Raw genomic sequence first — 19,550 nt, 5'->3', positions numbered from 1 at the left:
TGCGTTGACATGGTAACCAGCGGTGCGTTTTCGCTCATAGTGCCGCACAGGTTTTTGTTACACAAATTTTGTTATTCATGCTCTGCTCACAATATCGTTATTTGGTGTCAAAATCGTACAAAAATAATGTTTGTTATAATTTATTCTGTAAAATGCATTATCCACAGTATTGAATTCATGCAATCAAAAGTCATCTTAATATAAAATGTTTTTATTTTACAGCATTGTTTGGCTTGCCAAAAACATGTCGGCCTATTTCATTCTAGCTTTGACTGTGTAAAACAGGTGACCCTTCAGTTACTTTACATTTAGGAAATGTTAAAATCTTTAAACAACTTACACTGATAGACGAAATAACATTTTTGTAATAACAATTACAATGCTATAGTACTATACATACTGTATATTAATCTGTACTTTGGAAAGTTGCATTCTTATAGATAAAGTACTAAGAAACTTAAGGTCAAGTAAACTAATACAACTGCAATTTTATAATACAAGATCTAAGCAAGATTGAAGCGCATAATCTTATCACAAGAAGCAACTACCCATTGGTTAACTGAATATCTTCAAGAGGTTACGGTTGACTTGTTATCTGAAAAATTACCCCAAATCAATGCCAACACACAGCTCTTTCACAAGCATCTGTAAGACAGTTTTAAAACGTATAAATATATCTCACATTCTAAATATATAAACATTTACTGATATTACAAACATACCATCCGTGTGAAAAAACGAGAGATGGTTCAACAGTATTACAAACTCTGAAAGCATATACAAGTATATTCCCATTACAATGACACAGCGACCTCAGAAAAACATAGAAAATAAAAATATCATCACACACAGTATGGAAAACAGATCCTTATCTTCATGGTGTCCTGTGTCAACAAACTATGTCTCAGGACATCATATAGCCCGCTGTATGTGTTTAAACCTAACGTCATAGCATTTACTGCTGCCTACAATCAAACCCCCCTCTTAATGTACATACAGTATTTTCAATCAATCTCTGCAAAGAGCAGCTATAGAGTAAACATGAATGCAGAAACCTTGGAAACTACTTTGATTGGCACAATAAATCCATATCATAAAATATCTCATACAGCGCTACTCTCCAATTGAATCATTTTCTGTTTACAGTAGGGTAACTGTATGCAACGTTTTAAGACACATAATACTGCTTGAAAATCCTGAACCATCATACTGTACCCTGTTCATGTTTAGACTGTTTCATTTTCGAGCAGAGAGCAAATGTTTAAAATTGCAATGAGGTCAGTAGTAAGCGTACCGGAAAAGCTGAGACGAGTGCTTCTTAGATTCTAAGTCTTTATGAAAAAGGCAAAAAAGAGTATTTTGATCCAGCTGTGTTTGCTACACATATGAACTGAACTGCACATGTGCAGTAATCGACACATGGGCAAGGCCGTTTGGTCCAGGCAGGCAGTGGATTTTGACTTGATGTCTTTAGCCGTCTTGGTCCCTGTATCTCATCGCAATCGTAAAAACCAAGCACCTTATACAGATCATTAGGACTTTCCGCCATTTGTCTTGTGTAGACTATTCAAATGCACAACAATATGAAAACAATAGCTACAGCCTTCATTGTGATTCCCAGCTCCTTAATCCATTTGGCACAAGAGCCAGCTAGTTTTGGCACTGTTCCCAGTCTCAAAGTGTACAGGGAGGTTGGTGGGACTCACAGCCCTTGAGAAATGTAATTGCTCCTGGACAATTCCATTATTTATTTATTTTCATCTTCTTTCTCACTTTGACTCCCCCTTGATGTAAAAGTAAATTAGTAAAATTCCAAGCAAGCGAATGACCGAGCAAATGGAAAAATAGTAATAAATAAATAAGTAATGAAATCAATTATCAAATGGTAAATGTTACATCTAGTGTGTGTGTGTGTGTGTGTGTGTGTGTGTGTGTGTGTGTGTGTGTCTCTGTGTCAGTGTCCGTGGCTCTCACAGTGTTGAGGAGCTCTGTAGGAAGTCCTGGAGGACAACTGAGGTGTAGGCCGAGCTTGGGGGGCTACAGAGGACAGACTCAGAGACGGGGGAGCCAGGGACCGACCGGCCCGAACACACCGAGTCCCTGAAGGGGGAGGGGGGAGTCAGAGCCAGGGAGTCCTCCAGGGTCAGCTTACTCTGGGTAAGCCCCTCCTCTTCCTCCCCCTCTTCCTCCTCCTCCCCCTCCTTGGCATGATCATACATGTAACTGGGTAAGAGATCCAGTCCCTCACCCACAGGCCCCTCCAGGGGGGACATCAGCCCCTCGCAAAAAGCTCCCCCTTGCAGGGGAAGAGGAAACTGAGAGGGGGTGAAGCCTAGGGGCTGATTGGTGGAGCTTGCCTCGATTGTGTCATTCAGTGCAGGGACATTGGAGGTGTGCGTGTCCACCACCGCCCCCTGCAAGCGGTCGGTGGTACAGCCCATTAAGTGCTCAGGTGAATAAGAGGGTGGCTTATCCGAGTCCTGCCCGCGGAGCGTTCCAGAGTGAGAGGGGGGAGTCCAGAGAGGGCGCACATCCCCCTCATCCTCCTCCTCCGTCAGGTTGTACAGAGCCTTGGTGCCGGGGTGGGGGAGGTGGGGGTCTGTGCCAGAGCCGTGGCGGTCGCAGCTGTGGGGGTCGGGGGCGTTAGTTAGGGGCCGGATGACCGCCATCTGATTCGAGCCGGCTTCCTGTTTCCTCACATGCACAGACAGTCTGTGCCACACATTCCCCCCCCTCTGAGGGTGTCTTGCACCTGGTTCAGACCATGACACAGACTTGCCATTAGAACTATGAACGAGATAAAGACTGCCGTTACTAAAGCAGGAAACCCGGTGAGGGTGAAGACAACAACAAAGAGGAACAACAACAACAACAACAACAACAGAACAGCCGCATTTCAACATTTCTAACGCATGTTAAAATACTTTACGACCAACGACATTGACATTAACAGGCAGCAGGGCTGGAGTTCATTCATTGCATCTACCAATCGGAGCACTTAACAAATACATGTGATTCATAATGTGCTGTTGGCAGACCATTATGAACAATAGATGGCTGAATTCAGAGTACTTAGAAGCCATCCAGCTAATTTACACCTGTTTATCTAAGTGCTTATCAAGCTGATATGGCCAACGTGCACTTTGCACACAATGTTTCAGGTGCCTAAACTGGTCTAAAAAAAATGACACAGGTTTTAGTGCTGTGCATAGCAGGCTAGGATTAGCTCTCTTATGTGGTTAGTGAGGTAGACAGGGAGGCATTCATGCTTAAAACCGGGATAAACGTGAGGGTAATTCAGGATAAACCAAAAGCAACCTAAAATAGCAGTGCACATCTCCTGCTCCTAAGGACTGCAGTGTCTACTGGCTGTCATTCGTACCTTGTAACCAGCAACCGCCCAAGAGCTGCAAAACCAAATTAGCGGACCATCCTACCAAGCATTGATATTCATTGAACAATTATGGGCCAAAGTGGTACAAAGACCACTTGTAAACACTGCATCCCTCAAGGACAGGGGTAGAACAGCTCTGTGTCTACACAATGGCCTTCTGGAGACACCCTCAAAACACTCTATGGATTTGAAGACGTTTAGAGAGGCATAACAGAACAAGGGTGAGAGACAACATTAAAACATTCAAGGGTTCATAAACAGTCTCTCATTCTTTGTCCCATTCCTTACTTCAGACACTGTCAGTATGTATTTTGCTGAGGACCTCAAGTCAGGTTGAGCATGTGATTTAGGTTAGGAATCCAATTTAGATCAATGAAATCAATATTTTAATCATCATACATGAAGCATCTGCTTCCATTAGCTTCACAGTATATCATTTAGGGCTAATCTCAAAAGCTTTCATTAAAGATAACCCCAGTTCTTTGGTAGCAAACACTGTATAATGTCTGGGGGGGGGGGGGGCGTCAGTGATATCTGCCTCTCACTGCATTGGCCTAGACTATTCTGTCTTGACTGTCAAATCTAAGAATCAATATTGTTGTCAAACAAACACACATGATATTTCATGAGGTGTTGGGCAGAAAAAAAGGTAGAACAGAATCAGGCCCACACACTCAAATACTCCAACGCATACCTTGACAGTCGTACCAAATCAACATTTCAATCCAGACAGACCTTTGTCATGTCTTATTCAGGATCGTCAGACCTGACAAAGATGTTATAAGGATCAAAACATTGTGTTATTACTGCTATCGCTTTTACTACTCTGGAGGAACGTGTTGGAGCATTTCAGCATATCGGCCCTAATCCGTCATTCTATTGGCCCGACCTCCTCCGATCTCTAAACATTGTGATGTCACAGGAGGTCACTCACTTGGCGTTGCCGGACGCGGTCTTCTTCCGGCGGAACATGTTGAGCAGGCTGTTGCTCTGGCAGGGGGCCGGCTTCCCGTCTCCCACGTGCATCCGCACCACGTCGGACGTGGTGAAGGCGCTCCGGACGTTCCTCTCCGGCTTGGCGATGATGATGTACATTTTGGGCGTGAACATGCATCCCAGCGCTACGGTGACGCTGAGGCTCACGGAGAACGACGTGGTGATGATCTTGTAGTTGGAGCCGAAGTAGATCGGCACAAAGGCCAGCCAGATGATGCAGGTGGTGTACATGGTGAAGGCGATGTACTTGGCCTCGTTGAAGTTGGCAGGGACATTGCGCGTCTTGAAGGCGTAGTAGGTGCAGCTGATGATCAGCAGACCGTTGTAGCCCAGCGGCGCCACCATGCCCACGGTGCTGGTATTACAGATGAGGTAGACCTCACGGATGCTGGGGTAGGACTTGACTGGCAGCGGAGGCTCCAGGATGATGAGCGTGATCTCCAGGCTGAGCTGGAGGCTGATCAGCGCGAAGGCGATGACCACCTGGGCCCAGGCGCTCATGAACCGGGGCTTCTTGGTGCAGATCTTCTTCTTGCTGCCGGCTAGGATGCGGGCGATGCGGTTGGTCTTGGTGACCAGGGCGGAGTAGCACATGGCGGAGGAGAGGCCCACTAGGAGGCGCTGCAGGTAGCAGGAGGCCAGGGTGGGGCGGGCGATGAGGGTGAAGGGGCAGATGTAACCCAGGATGATCCCTGCCAGGATGATGTAACAGAGCTCGCGGCTGGAGGACTTGACCACAGGCGTGTCACGGTACTGGATGAAGATGAAGGTGACGAATGAGGTGATCATGATGCCCACGCAGGAGAAGGCCACTGCCACTATGGACTCCACGTCTGCCCAGTCCACGTACTTTAGAGGCAGGGGCTGGCAACCTGTAGACAGGAGAGATGGGTTTTGTTAGTTATTTGATCTATTTGATCATGTATGTATATTTTGAGTAAACTAGATTAGAACTGTGAAAAACTAATGGAAAGCACTCTTGCCAGGATAGAAGAGGGGGACACAGTTAGTGAGAGAGAAGATGAGGAGAGAAGAGGGGGAGGAGAGGAAAGCAGAAGACTGGTGCACAGATTTAGAAACATTGGGGAAGTCAAGAGGTGCATACAGTATAGGGAAGATCATAGCACTTCAAAATTGGCCTAAAATTGCTCAAGAACTCATTTGCACACACACTCATACACATCTTAAAGCTCCAATTCTGTCAGATTTTCCTCTTCCGCTTATGCTGCAGCAAGTGTGTGTGTGTGTGTGTGTGTGTGTGTGTGTGTGTGTGTGTGTGTATGTGTATGTGTATGTGTGTGTGTGTGTGTGTGTGTGTGTGTGTGTGTGTGTGTGTGTGTGTGTGTGTGTGTGTGTGTGTGTGTGTGTGTGTGTGTGTGTGCTGTCCATCATTTCACATTGGTACTGATTTCTCATCCGACACACACTGGGCTCGCAGGAGCTTAATGAGAGAAAAGTGACGTCCCCAGACACAGCTTAAACTCATGAATTACGCTCTGCTCCTAATAGCATTACAGTCACTGCCACCACAGGCCAGGCCTACGCCATAAAAAAAAACACATCAGGATCCATCCGTCCTTCTAAGCCAAAACACAAGAATCTCCGAATATCAGGCTACACAGCATCTTTCTTAGTTTGAAAAGTAAGGAGGGTTGTGTTTGATGTATCCCCTTGTACTTTAAGAAACATTTTAAAGCGCTAACATAAGTTTCAGAGAAATGTGAAGTTCTGTTGAGAGAGGTTATCTGTATACCTTTGGTCACCCAGATTAGCTTATCAAGGCATCAGCCTCACACAGTGCCTACGGACAAGGGTGGCAAAGATGAAATGCACTTATCTTTATCCTCGCTCACACAGAACTTCAAATCTCTTATTCTGCTAAACCTACACAGTCCTGTCAGAGCTTTAAGCGCACCTTTGAATAATTCAAATATTACTTAAAGACTCAGTCCTCGAGTGAACAGTACCTGCTCTGAGCACCTGAACAAGTGGCCTTCCCAGTTACAAGGAATGACAAAGCCAGAGGAGTTGAAATGGTGAGTCACATAGAAACACCTCACTACAAAAAATCTGGAGGCGATATTCCCCATCAGTATTCCCTAGGCACACAAACGGAATCACAAGGGATGAGGAAAGTTCATCTTTTACGACAAACTGGTTGAAATCTACCCCAGGCCTCTCAAAGCACTAATAGGATATTTCACCTAGCAGCTGTGAGAGCTCCCCTGAACTCAGCATACTGCTGTCAAACCAACGACCGGGTCACAATAAAAACTAGAGAGAGAAAAAAGACACGGTAGAGAGCTGAGAAGAGAAGGGGAGAGAAAAGAGGAGGGGGGGGGGGGGCACAGAATGGGGAAAGAGCAGACAGTGAGAGCAGGTCAGAGAGCGAAGAAGGGAGATTAAACGAGAGAGTTTGTGAAGGCAGAGTACATGACAGGCAGAGTCATGCGTTTCAGTGATGGAGGGACACAGAGAGGACAAAAGCCCATAGAAAAGAAACCATCAGCTGGGAATGGGGACAAATAAGCCAACATTTGCAATCCCTTCACAGTAGGGGTGAGGCAGGGGGAGACAGTAGGCAGGGATTTGGGGGTTGGATTTTATTGAGGCTGTCAGGGTGAGGTTGTGGCTTTGGGGGAGGGGGTGTCATGCATGAGGTTGATGGGTGAGACAGGTAGACAGATTGGGGTTGTGGATCACGGTTAATGGGGTTCCAAGAACACCCAGCGAGGTTAGTGCCAGAGGAGATGGGGGCAGACGCAGGGGCTGAGGTTCAGGGCTGGGGGAGACATACATAAGTAGAGGGGTTGGAGGCAGGGGGTATCAGGGGGGAGGGGCTGAGGAAGGGGTACAGGTAGAGAGCAGTCAGTCTCGTCAGTAATCATGGTGGACAGTCCTCCTTACCTTCCAGCTCGTCGTCAGGCCACCAGCCCAGGTCACAAGCCCGACAGGTGAATTCATCCTGGACGATCTCGTTGTCCTTGCAGCTGGTGCAGATCCAGCAGCAGCTCACCTCACCCTTCCTTATCACCTGGACACAGAAGCCAGACGTCAACACTAGGGGTCACAACCTCTCAGTCAAAACAACAAACTGCAAATCTCACAGACACAACAACCCAGACACAGTCACACATCAAAGGGGCGTTGGAGACGAGCACGACCTTGATGGTGCATTTAGAAAGAACCTGTGTTAGTGAACGTTTTTCCTAAGCCCTATTTGCATAATGTTTCAAAATCAAGGCCAGCTGCAGTTGCATTATCCTGTTCCCTGAGTGGATGTTATCAGCGCTGTGATATGTAAAATAGGGTGAGCATCGCAGGGCTTAAAACAAAGCAGTACCAGGGCCGGTTAAAGCAGACAGGAGAGTGTGAATGCTCCCTCTGGGGGGCTTATGGCCAGGCCAAACAGAGCTGACCCCTGATTGCAACGATTCAAGGTGTTTCCTTAAAGTACACCACTGTTTTGCAATATCACAACATCAACAAGATTCTAAGGCTAATCTTAAATCTATATAATCTACAGAAATCTACTACAAACCTTGACCATCACTTATTGCTGACCATCATCAATCGCTAAGATAATATCAGGCGAAGCTAAACGGAGATCAACCAGAAGCAAACAGACGCTCTGCCCCTCCAAGATCTGGATTGGCCAACGGTATGAAAAGCCATCTCTGGTGTATGGAACCCCTATAGTGATCTCTCGACAAGCTCTCATAACTAATACTGGACCTGTCTCGGCCCGGCCCGGCCCGGCCCAGTTTGGTTCGGTTGGTTCCGTACCTTGATCTGTCCCTTGGAGCAGGGGTCACTGCAGACGGAGCGGACCATGTCGCTGCTGTTCACCCACAACTTCCAGTCGTCGATGGTGAGGATGCCCTCGTGCCACGAGCCCACGTGCAGGTAGTCATAGCGACTGTCACCGACACTCTGCAAGTTCATGATGTCATACCTGAGTGGGGGAGCAGGGGGGGTTGGGGGATGCAGAGAGAGATAACAAAGGGGGTTGGAGTGTGAGATTATATGGAGAGAGAGAGAGAGGGCAAGAAAGGGAGGGAGACGGAGATAAAGAGAAGGAGAGGGAAAGGGAGAGTGAATAAGTGACAGGTAATTTAATGATAACAAGTCCCTAGCTTAGCAGATCCTTTCATCCAAAATCACTTTAACAGCTTATGACCATCGTTTGAGTTTTTCTAAAGCAATTTCAGGTGAGGCCAGAGAGCGTCCCATTATCAGTGCATGTCTCTTACCACTATACCTGACCTCTAAGTGACGAAGAAATTATTGGGATGTGTTTTCCTCCTGTCAGAACCTGCCTCTGGGGCTGAGGGAACTGCAGATACGAGGAAATGACTGGTGCAGCAGACTGATACACTGTATCTGCTCCAGTCGCAGCCCGTTATGATTCAACATGCTTGTGTGTGTGTGTGTGTGTGTGTGTGTGTGTGTGTGTGTGTGTGTGTGTGGGTGTGTGTGTGAGACAGAAGTATCAAATCTGAGCATGTGTATATGCATGGTGTGTGAATGCGAGGGAGTCTGCACGCCTGTGCATATGTGTGCTGCTAGTTATCACACACAACATCTTATCACCAACAATTCTCCATAGCAACCTCATCCCCCTCCTCCCCCTCCTCCTCCTCCTCCTCCACCAAGCCTCCGTCCCCCTCTTTCCCTCACCTGCCAGGGGTATCTCCGTTCTGGTCGAAGTATACCTCCTCCCCCGAGACTCCTCTGAAAGTGGTTTTGAGCAGGTAGTCCAGCAGCTTGCTGCCGTCGATGGGGTCCATAGCCTCACACAAGCCAGGCTGGTCTGGACACAGTTCGCTGTGCATGTCATGGAGACCGTGGGCCATGGCGTAGACGGCGTTAATGACGAAGCCCATCTTGCTGTCCTGGACGTAGTTCTCATGCAGACTCTCGTTGCCTGGGATTGGTGAAAAACGAACCAGATGTCAAAAGGGGAGGTTATGATTTGACTGATGTAGGCTAAGTCTAGGCTAAGTCTACATTTTTATTGTTTTTGTGCTGGATTTAGAGTGAATTGATGCTCAAAGAATATTGTACTGCAGGAGAATTGTGCCTCTCCTCACCAAATATATAAAAAACGGAACTCTAATAATATAAATTGGATTGGACATAATCCAAGATAAAACAAACCTCTTTCTTTTTTTTGCAGCACAATATAATTGGCACAACGTATTGTTCACAATATGGTGTCCAGAGGCTTATTCCCGAAAGGATACAGATCTTGAAGAAATCTTGAGGGAGATGGAACAACCGTTAAGTCAGTGGACACCATATTGTTTTTCAAGCAGTTTGTAGTCAGCCAGCTGAAAGCACTTCCAGGCAATACAACTGGTCAAACACGGTTATCGAGGCAGGGAAAAGATACCTTCACTCACCCATCTATCATACTGTACCTGAGGTGCTACGTCGCAAACAAGATTTGTTATAACTGCTCAAATTGAGATGATCCATATTTTCTCTATATTCACCCAGTGCTCCCCTATGCAAAAACAACCATGGCCATTTTTGTGTTTGGTGATCACATGAAGATAGGTAACGTAGGGTGCAATCTATGCAGGACAATACTCTGATACCGTGGTGCAGAGGAGGCTGGTGGAGGTAGAAATCAGAGGACAGGCTCATTGTAATGCATGGAATGGAATAAGGAATGGTATCAAACATGTGTGTCCACGCATTACAATGAGCCCGTCCTCCGATTTCTACCTCCACCAGCCTCCACTGCTGTGGTGGTATTACTCTGGGGGAGGGTTGTGAACGGGGTGCTCTTGGGAGTTATCCCTCTTTGTGGTTTCCACATTGCAGTATTTTCCAACAACAACCAAAGAGCTCTACAGAAGAGTTTGACTGATACGACCCCACCCCCGGCAAGAACAGAACCGAGCCAATTTGGAGTTTTCTATTTATTTCATCGGTCCGGGGTAGAAGGCCAATAGGATTGAGTTTTGTTGATCATCAAAGATCATCATAGCAGCCAAACTCTGCTTGTCCTACAGGAGTGAGGTGCTTTCTCAGTGCAAGTGCAAGTACATCCAACAACCATCCCTTTAATCTTGACTTAAAATATACACTTACCACCTTGGAGATCTTTTGGAAGAGAGAATAACAACAGATATAGAAGAACAGCAAACTGCAGCTTAACTGCTCTGTAATTGTGTCATTATTCAATTCTCACTTATTTACCCTATTTTCTATGATATATCAAGCATTAGGACGAGGTGAATAATCAAACATTGACATTAACGATCGTTAGAGCACCTTTTAATTAATCAAAATGATTGAAAACATGCATATCGAGTATCATTTCAGGTGATAGAGCTAATAATTATGTTAATCTTTGTGGTTTGTTGTGAATCAATTAGAAATCTGGTGGTTAATCAAAACAGCTTGGTGGGGGGAGCAACAATTCAATTTACCTAGATCACCTTTTATTGGCAAGCAGAGAGAATATTTGAACAGGAAAAAAACAACACATACTGTTATCATTCAACTGTTATCTGTTCTATAAAAACCTAGCGCCTAAATCATCACTTACCATGCATTGACATTGAGGTGGGGCAAATAACCACTAACTACTGTACCACTACTTTGTAAATTTTTTCAGATAATATTACATAATCTTCTTCCCACAGCTTTTATTGATATAAACACAGGCTCCTCTTCCTTCCGAAAACCCTTGTTTTGTTCTTCTGAATATGAATCTGGGTTATGTAATTATTTAGTGCTTTCTTACCGGAGCAGACTTTCTTGTAGTTCTTGTTCTCCTGGGGGTGGCCCGGGAGGTGGCACTGGAAGCGGTACTGCCAGAACTCCGAGAACCAGGGGTTCCTTGTGTTGGTGTCCAGACGCAGCTTCAGGAAGTAGTCATCGAACGACGTCACTTCCTCCGACTGCAGCTTCATGGTGATCCCGCCCTCCGCTTCCATCTCGTAGCCCTCCACCACCTCATCACGATCTGCCCATCCATCACTTGAAGGAGAGAAAGAGAGAGTGAGAGAGAGGGAGTGAGAGAGAGAGAGAGAGAGAGAGGGAGAGAAAGTGTGTTCAGGGAGAATCAGTTTGTTTCTCGTCGACTTTACACCATGCTAAACACTGTAATTGGGTTGTGATGAGAGGTATCCAAACGCATGTAAGACAATGACAAATACATTAGGCACTTATTGGTAACGCTTAATTTCACTTTACGCCAAGTTTAACTTTAATGAAATATTCTGATGAATTATGGAAAAAGTCATCAATACCATAATGAATGTTTGGAGTTATTTATACAACTATAGATGTTTCAATTAGGTTCCCGATGCATGGTCGGTTCAACATTTCACAAAAGAGCACACTCTGCAATTAGGAGACTGCTGCCCGGAAAGTCATTTTTTCTCATTAAAGACAGAAAAACCAAATAAATAGTTTACTTAATAGTTGCGTTCGTGTTTTGTTTTCCCATTTTCTTACAAGCAGGGATCTTGGCAACCGTCCAGTGACACGATAGCGCTCAGCTCCAGTTGTGTTGCTGCTCTCTTTAAAGTATTCATGTACTTGTCTCCTGATAGGTATCTGTATGGTGGCAGCAGTGGAGGCTGGAGGAGGTAGAAATCGGAGGATGGGCTCATTGTAATGCATGGCATGGAGTGAGGAATGGTATCAAACACGGGTTTACCATTCCTCATTCCGTTCCATGCAATACAATGAGCCCCGTCCTCCGATTTCTACCTCCACCAGCCTCCAGGAAAGTGGGAGCCTAACAAGCAACAGGCTAAAAGTTGTTGCAGTAGTCACCTTTTCTGACTTACTTTCACTGACGGTTTCTTTAAGGTTAGTTGTCATGAAGGAAAAGGTGACAAAAGAGAATTAGAGCATAGAGGTCATGTGTCATGTTCATCCCAATAACAAGATTCAATAGCAACGGCCTGCTCCTTTGCTCACTAAAATAATAGGCAAAGCCCTTTAACTCAGGTCTCTATGGTTAACTTGCCCCAATAGCCACCGTGAACAGTATGCCAATGGATAACCCCAAGGTTGCTATTCGCTAAGACAATCTGCATCTCTGTGTGTATGGAATATGAATACAAAGGACCAAAGAACGGTCTCCATTTTAATTGTCAGCTTTACCGCAATCCACATAGCTTGTTTGTTTGTTTGTTGTTGTGTCCCTTCAACGTCAGAATTTCCACTAAACTAAGCTCATTTAGACATGCATCTAGCCTCGAGAGCCTTAAAGGGATGGAAAAGAAAGAAAGAGAGACGCAGATGCAGAAAATAAATGAATGGATGAGCAGAGCTGCTCTAAGCTGTGCTCTTTTCTGCTCCAGTGGGTCCGAGAGTTGGTGTGGCTCTGCCTACTCTCACTCACCCTGTCTCCATCTCTAATGTTCCCTTCTGGCTGCTGCCTTGAATACCTGTGCTATTTGACAGCTACCCACCAATTAGGGAGTGAGTCACCCAGGATCCAATTATCTCACACAGAGGGGATATTTCTGGGTGACGGACAAGTGTGTGTGTCTGGGGGTGGGGGGGACCGGGGGGGGGGGGGGGGGCGGGGGGGTTCTTACCCAAGCCTTGTTTGCTCATTTCAACAAGGTTCTATACAATTCCAAAATGAAACATGAGGATTTGCTACAGTGAGTTACATTAGTGTTTCTGAAAAGTTAGTTTTGGGTTTGAAAACAGGCATCTTTTCTTTTGTTCTCAAGCGTTCTATGGCTCTTCTTCAGTTGTGATGATGATATATAACGCAATATATATGTATATACTGTATATATATGTATATAATATGTAGATATAATGGGTGGAGGCTCTGAGCGTGCGTAGGAGTCACGCCACCTGTCGTAAGACAATGCCATCTACTGGGTATTTAGTGATATTTTTAGAACAGTCAGGTGTACACTGTATACTCCTTCTCTTAATTGAGTTTAGGCCAGAGACACATGAATCTAATTGGTCACAGTCACATTTTGCCTCTATCAGGCTCAGTGTGTATGTGTGAGGAGTGTGTGTCTGGCATGTGTGTGTGTGTGTGTGTGTGTGTGTGTGTGTGTGTGTGTGTGTGTGTGTGTGTGTGTACTGTACTGCACGACCTCTCAAATATGGAGAGAGGATCCCAAACCACCGTCACACTCCCTCTCATCACATGTTCAGACAGAAACTGTAATTAGTGTTCTCCATGCCGTCTACAATTCTCCCATACCGGCTTGGTCCACTCTCTGACCCAATGTAACTACATTTGAAGTGCTCAATTGGATACAGTGCTACAGGACATCCAATATCTTTCCTTACAGAGGCGTGGAGAACAGCCTGCTATGGCAGAGAGATTGGATTTGGGAAAGAGACAGTGTGTGGAGCATTTATTCAACTCAGCCATAAATAATGCATGAGATGTTGCAGAGGCAGACATGCGTAGCTGCATTCTCATCAGGGTTAGTGATAAAGAAAAATGACATTTTCTTCCTCCGTGCTGTCAGGTTCCCCCACGTACTGCACAACACGGTCGGACACCTCATCAAAACAGTCAAACCAATAAGGGAACACCGAAACGGGCCTAATTTGATTCAGTGTACCTAGGCCCCATGACTTTAATGTATCAGGTATGTTGCTAATGGAACATTTATCCAATATTCATGACTACACGCTCCTACTGTAAAACTAATGCCATTAAAAACACCTACCACTGCTTTTCAGTGAAACACATTGCAGGGCAAATCACATGCATCAAGTGGTCAATTAAAGCTTACCGCAGAGAGGTATGCTCAGTGTTGGGGAAACGTTGTTTGGAGAAGCTGAACCAACTTAGATAATTAATGTGTACTATAACACAACAGAGCTTTCAGCTAGTGGTCTGAGAGCTGGAGGAGACCTCCCCAGACTATTTCAGATGAATTAGTTACAGATAGTTTGATAACACATTTGTATATTCATGAAGCCATGAATTAATTGGTAGAGACTTAATCACATGTACTCTTTCCTCAGAGAATTAATTGTGAGTTTCCTAAAAAATAAAAAAATAAAAGGTTCAGAAGGAGTCCCTTGTTTAGCCCAGCAGACTCAAACAGACACTATGCAAATATTCATTGAATTCCTGATGAATGGATGCCGAGCCGTTGCCTCAGATGTGCCCTCCAGATATCAAGAGACTTTTACAATGTCAACTGACCTGATTACATTGAAACTACAGTATCATAACTCATGTGATGTTGAATAGATCCAATGCCATCCTCTCCTCTCCTCCCTCCTCTCCTCTCCTCTCCTCTCCTCCCTCCTCTCCTCTCCTCCTCCCTCCAGCTCCCCTCTGTCCCCACTCACTTTCCCCTCTTTTTCCTGTCCATCTTCATCTTCCCTCCCTCTGATCCTCTCTCTACCTCCGCTGTCTCCCTCTATCGCGCCATCTCCTTCTTCCTTCTCTCTTCCACTCTCTTTATCACTCCATCTCTCTCCCCTCAATCTCTCCCATACCGTCCCCGTTATCTTCCATGTGTCTCCCCCCGCCTCCCCCTCTTCCCCGCTCTCTCCCTGTCTTCCCTTTCTCCTTCTCCCTGATCCAGTTCATTTTGCATGAGCGAAGTGATGGTTTGTTCGCTGCATCGCGCCAGGCCTCTCCGGAGGCTGGAGACAGCCCGGGCCAAGCTGCCATCCATTAAAAGCCCATCCACCAGCCTTTACTTATTCATCACGCCCTAGTTCGGAGATCTATCTCTCTTCCACGGACAGGGAACACTGTTAGGAAGAGAGATTTTCTGCTAGCTACCTGCTGGCACTTCTCTTTTTCCCAATATTTAAAGAATAAATCACTCTTTTGATCTCCATAGACTCCATAGACTTCCTTCCTTCCTTCCTTCCTTCCTTCCTTTGTGAGAATGTATGTGTGTGTGTGTGTGTGTGTGTGTGTATGTGTGTGTGTGGTTGCACATGCCTGCATGCACATATGCTCATGTAGTCTCACATCACCATACCTCCAAAACATGTTGTTCTCACACCTCGAGTGATGGGAGAATGTGCTTGCAATTTTCCTTGGATGTAACATTCCAAGAACTCCCCACTCCACATGCCCGTAGAATGGTTGCTTGTTACGTGCGTCATCTCTTCCAACCAGGTTTTCACTATTTGTCAGAGAGTTTTGCCTATGCTACCTTGCAACATTGAAGAAACTGGAAGAAAACCTGAAGGAAAAACTGAATTATGATTTATTGGAGCTCTGCCCAAGCCAGGTATTTGATTGGTTTGATGTGTTGCGAGGCATCACTCATTTTAAACGGGTTTCCACCCCTTAGTAGCTTCTTTCTGCAGGATTTCCCCAGGGTTTCCAAACTAGGAAGTTTCAAACCTCAGCGAGGTTAATGTATGACATTAACCTTGCAGTGTTGCCATCCTAGAAGCCATCAGGACCAGGAAACGGTTTCAGTCTAAGCATGGTCTGATCTTACAATGACATCCAGATGCCAACCCAGCGTGCTGTTTCTGATCACATCATTGTCATTCATCAGTCCTTCATACTTGGAAACAAACAAGGCTTCAAATTGATTGAGAGAGAGAGAGAGAGAGAGCGAGAGAGAGAGAGAGATGTCCTTGACAGTGTGTTATGTTATGCTACATTATGTTATGTTATGTTGGGCTGTATTATGAATATTCAACTACCTCTTGTTATCCCTCCTGGGCACTCAAACATAAACAGTTACAATTTCGACTGAGTCATCTGTGAAAGAGTGACTTTGTGGAACTACTATAATAACACAAATAAGCCATGGTTAAGACTACTCTACCTTAGTATGCTATTATCTTTGAAGCCACTATTGTTTTTTAAAGCAGCCATTTCCTTTTGTTGAGAGTCACAGTGACAAACTGACTGACGGAACTCCAGTAAGAGACTCCTACTGTATACTGAGTCTCTCATTAAACAAAACAACCAAGGTCTCCATGGTGACTGTAACGTTAGCAACACGCTAGCTTGAAAGAGTGAAATTGACTTTCTTTTCCACAGGAAAAGCTACTGGTATAGCATAAAATAGACATGATATGCTCCCTTAATCTGAGAGCCTTCACACCACTGGTGCCAGCTTCCTCACAATGTGCCCCGATAAACTTCATTTAAACTCAGATAAGCTCAATGGGTCATAAGGGTAGCAAAACGGCAGGGAAGAGGAGGGGCACAGATAGTGGGCTCGGCGCAGTGCTTCTCTCCCTGCAGTAAGTCCACATTCTCATCACTAATGTATCACCATGTAATGTGTTGAAAGGGAGTCTAATGAAAGGAACATGTTTCTGGAAAGGGAGCCCGGCCTCTTAAGGGGAAGCAGCCACACACTCGCCCTGTCAGGCAGGGGGGATCATGCCACACACACCGGGGATAATCCTGAGATGGGAAAATGGAGACTTCAGAGATCATCTCCACATGGGCTGAGAAGGGGCCGTCTTCACAGCACTCCTCACAGGCATCACTGAGGAAGAGTAGAAATATAATCTCTCCCCCAGTATAATAACAGGCAAACCCCCTTTGCTCCATCCTACCAGTATGACCTACTTCACTGTTATGCAACCCATCTTCTGAGAAGTGCAACCCCACCCCCCCCCCCCCCCACCCCCACCTTGGAGATGAGGGATGCCAGGAGGAAACAGAATATTATAACAGATAGGAGGAGGTGAGAGGTCACCCTATCAACCACCGTTGGCGCCTTTTGAAAAGGCACAATTCAATCTAACCCTAAACTGTAACCAGTGATCGCAGAGATTAGGCAAATGGATTTGTTATTTGTACCACAGCTAAACTCTACTAGGGGACAATGGGTTTCTTACCATGAGCTCTACTTTGTCGGACACCGAAACCTTCCGGATACCAGTTTTGATTGTAGAGTAGAGAGCCCTAATCCACAGACAAAGCGGCTAATTCACTCACACTTGTTGTGGTGACAGGAGATAATGAATCTGCCTATTCAGTCCTGGTTGTACTGTAGAACCTCTTGTGAGAAATAGTGAATAGGCGGAATCCCACATCCTTTTCTTTCACTCCTCCGAGATGAGGAGGAGATAAAAGCTTCTGAAACGCAGGATGCAGCAGCTAAATGCGTCGTACGCCGTCTCCAACTACGCTCCCAGTGGCTCCCTAAATGTTTCATTTATTCAGGCTCGGAGTCAAACCAAAGCTGGGTTGTTAAGGAAACGCGAGGACTGTAGTGTATAGAAAAGATAAGACAAACAATACTGATTCATAGCTTTCTCCCTGCCTCAGTCTACGCCACTGTAGAAGACACAAGGACACCCTGCCAACTTGCCTGACGCATCCCTGTACATCCCAGGTCCAATTTATATATCTCCATTTTGCCCCCCCCCCAAAAAATGGGTGAAGTATTTGCGGCTTTTAAGGCATGCAAAATAGAAACAGACCAAAATCTCGGCAATAAGACGGGCAGAAATGAGCACTATAAGTGGAAAAGCAGCTTATGCAAATGAGTTTAGTAACAACAGCATTCAGGACACATTAGTGGGGGAGAGAAGCTGAACAGTGCTAATTGCGAGCGGGTGGGTGGGTCTGCTCCACACGTGTATCCTAATGGGGGAAGTTTGGTGGTAATGGAACAGGCACTGGTGATGAAGGTAGATATGACTGACAGCCAACACTATTGGATGAAATTATATATTTTTTCACCAGGGGCAATTTTGTGTCACTCATCTCGTGCACTGATTCATGCTCCCACTATGTTTTGGTTGGCGGAGGCTGAAGTTAGCTTAAGTTATCAGTGACTATTCAAAGAAATAGAAATCATGGATTATAGTCTCTCAGCCCATAGACTATTGGTAAGGTATAGGAACCAACTCATTTTGTAATTTGGGTGAACTATCCCTTTAAATTCCATGTAGAGTGTATACTGCTTTGTTAATGGTCCCCTCTCTATCTGTGTTTTTAGTCGATTTAAAGGGATAGTTCACTCTAAAATCGAATTTCTGTGATTAATCACATACCTTCAATTGAGTTGAAGCACCAAGACACTTTTCTAAGTCTACATCCCGGTAATATACTGTAGCAACTTGCAGAACAAACATCTTCCCCTTGTGGTCACAAATTGGACCCAATCCGCTTCCATTATATTGGAAAATGTATCTGCTGCAAGTTGCTAAATAACTGATATCGAAATAAAAAGGTGTTGTGTCAACTGGAGGTTAGGGTTGGTGGTTAACCACAGACATTTGTATTTTGAACTGAGTGAACTGTCCGTTTAATGCAATGTCGTCGTCGTCGTCCCCCTCCCCCCTTCCCTCTGGATAGTAAAGTGAAATAAAGCAAGTCACTCCCGGTACTGTGAAGCCGTAGAGTTGTTATATGAGTGAGAGGAGACAGCTCTCTGGGGGAGCCACAGATGTGGTTCTGGTCTTGAAGTTTGAGGCTGCTGTGTAGCTCGCCTCAGGGCTCAGAGCTCATCACAGTTTGTCTCCGTACCCTTCACACCCTCTCCCCAGACCAGCTTCTCTCAGCGGGCCGTACCATGTCCTGACAAGGGGGTTAACTGCCCCCCATACAGTATGAGGCAACACTTTTTCCCCCCATGCTGAGGGTGAAAGTCCTGTCGCACCCCTCCAGCACCAGCGCGAGACAATGTGCAAAAAACATCCAATCAAAATCAGACATGCACTAGAGGACCAATCAAAGCTGTTGCCTCAACCACGGTGACAATTCAAAACAGGTTCCTCAATTAGAGTGACCATCAAACCTACTGACTCAATCAGCCCTATCATTGGTTAGTATGATACCTACCACAAATACCTACTTTTAACCACATCATTACATCATCAGATAAATCCAAATACTCTTCCAGAACAAGAATTATGGTAAGACTAGCTCAGGGAAGCAGATATATACCCCATCAGGACCACTAAACCCAGACATGATCAAAACCTACTTCTACATCACTACTTTTGCACCACAACTTGCATTGCTTTATTATTACTTATTTCTTTATTACTACCTTATCATATTGAATTATATTATATTGTTGATTTATTGACTTATTGACTTAGTGACTGTTGTTGTACGAGGAGCTAGGTTCATAAAGTATTTCACTATATCACTTATGGCTGTATGAGATGTACGTGACCAATACAATTTGATTTGATTTGATTTGATTTGATTTGATTTGATTTAATTTGATTTGATTTG

General features: G+C 45.2%; 1 protein-coding gene across 1 annotated transcript in view; it reads right to left on the bottom strand.

Annotated features, from left to right (window-relative positions):
• Positions 1-1,970: 1,970 nt before the first annotated feature.
• The window catches only part of grm1a (glutamate receptor, metabotropic 1a), a gene marked incomplete at both ends in the record, with an annotated part of 25,511 nt that continues 7,931 nt past the window's right edge, over positions 1,971-19,550 (bottom strand). The window contains 6 exons of the mRNA XM_083689111.1: positions 1,971-2,787; positions 4,329-5,262; positions 7,298-7,424; positions 8,177-8,345; positions 9,071-9,317; positions 11,151-11,386. Of these exons, the coding sequence (XP_083545237.1) occupies positions 1,971-2,787; positions 4,329-5,262; positions 7,298-7,424; positions 8,177-8,345; positions 9,071-9,317; positions 11,151-11,386 (2,530 nt within the window). The remainder of the gene's footprint in view (positions 2,788-4,328; positions 5,263-7,297; positions 7,425-8,176; positions 8,346-9,070; positions 9,318-11,150; positions 11,387-19,550) is intronic.

The sequence above is a fragment of the Argentina silus genome (genome assembly GCF_951799395.1).
Source record: "Argentina silus genome assembly, chromosome: 17".
NCBI classification, from domain to species: domain Eukaryota; kingdom Metazoa; phylum Chordata; class Actinopteri; order Argentiniformes; family Argentinidae; genus Argentina; species Argentina silus.
The sequence above is the reverse complement of the archived record's forward strand: the minus strand, read 5'-3'. Positions and strand labels throughout refer to the sequence as shown.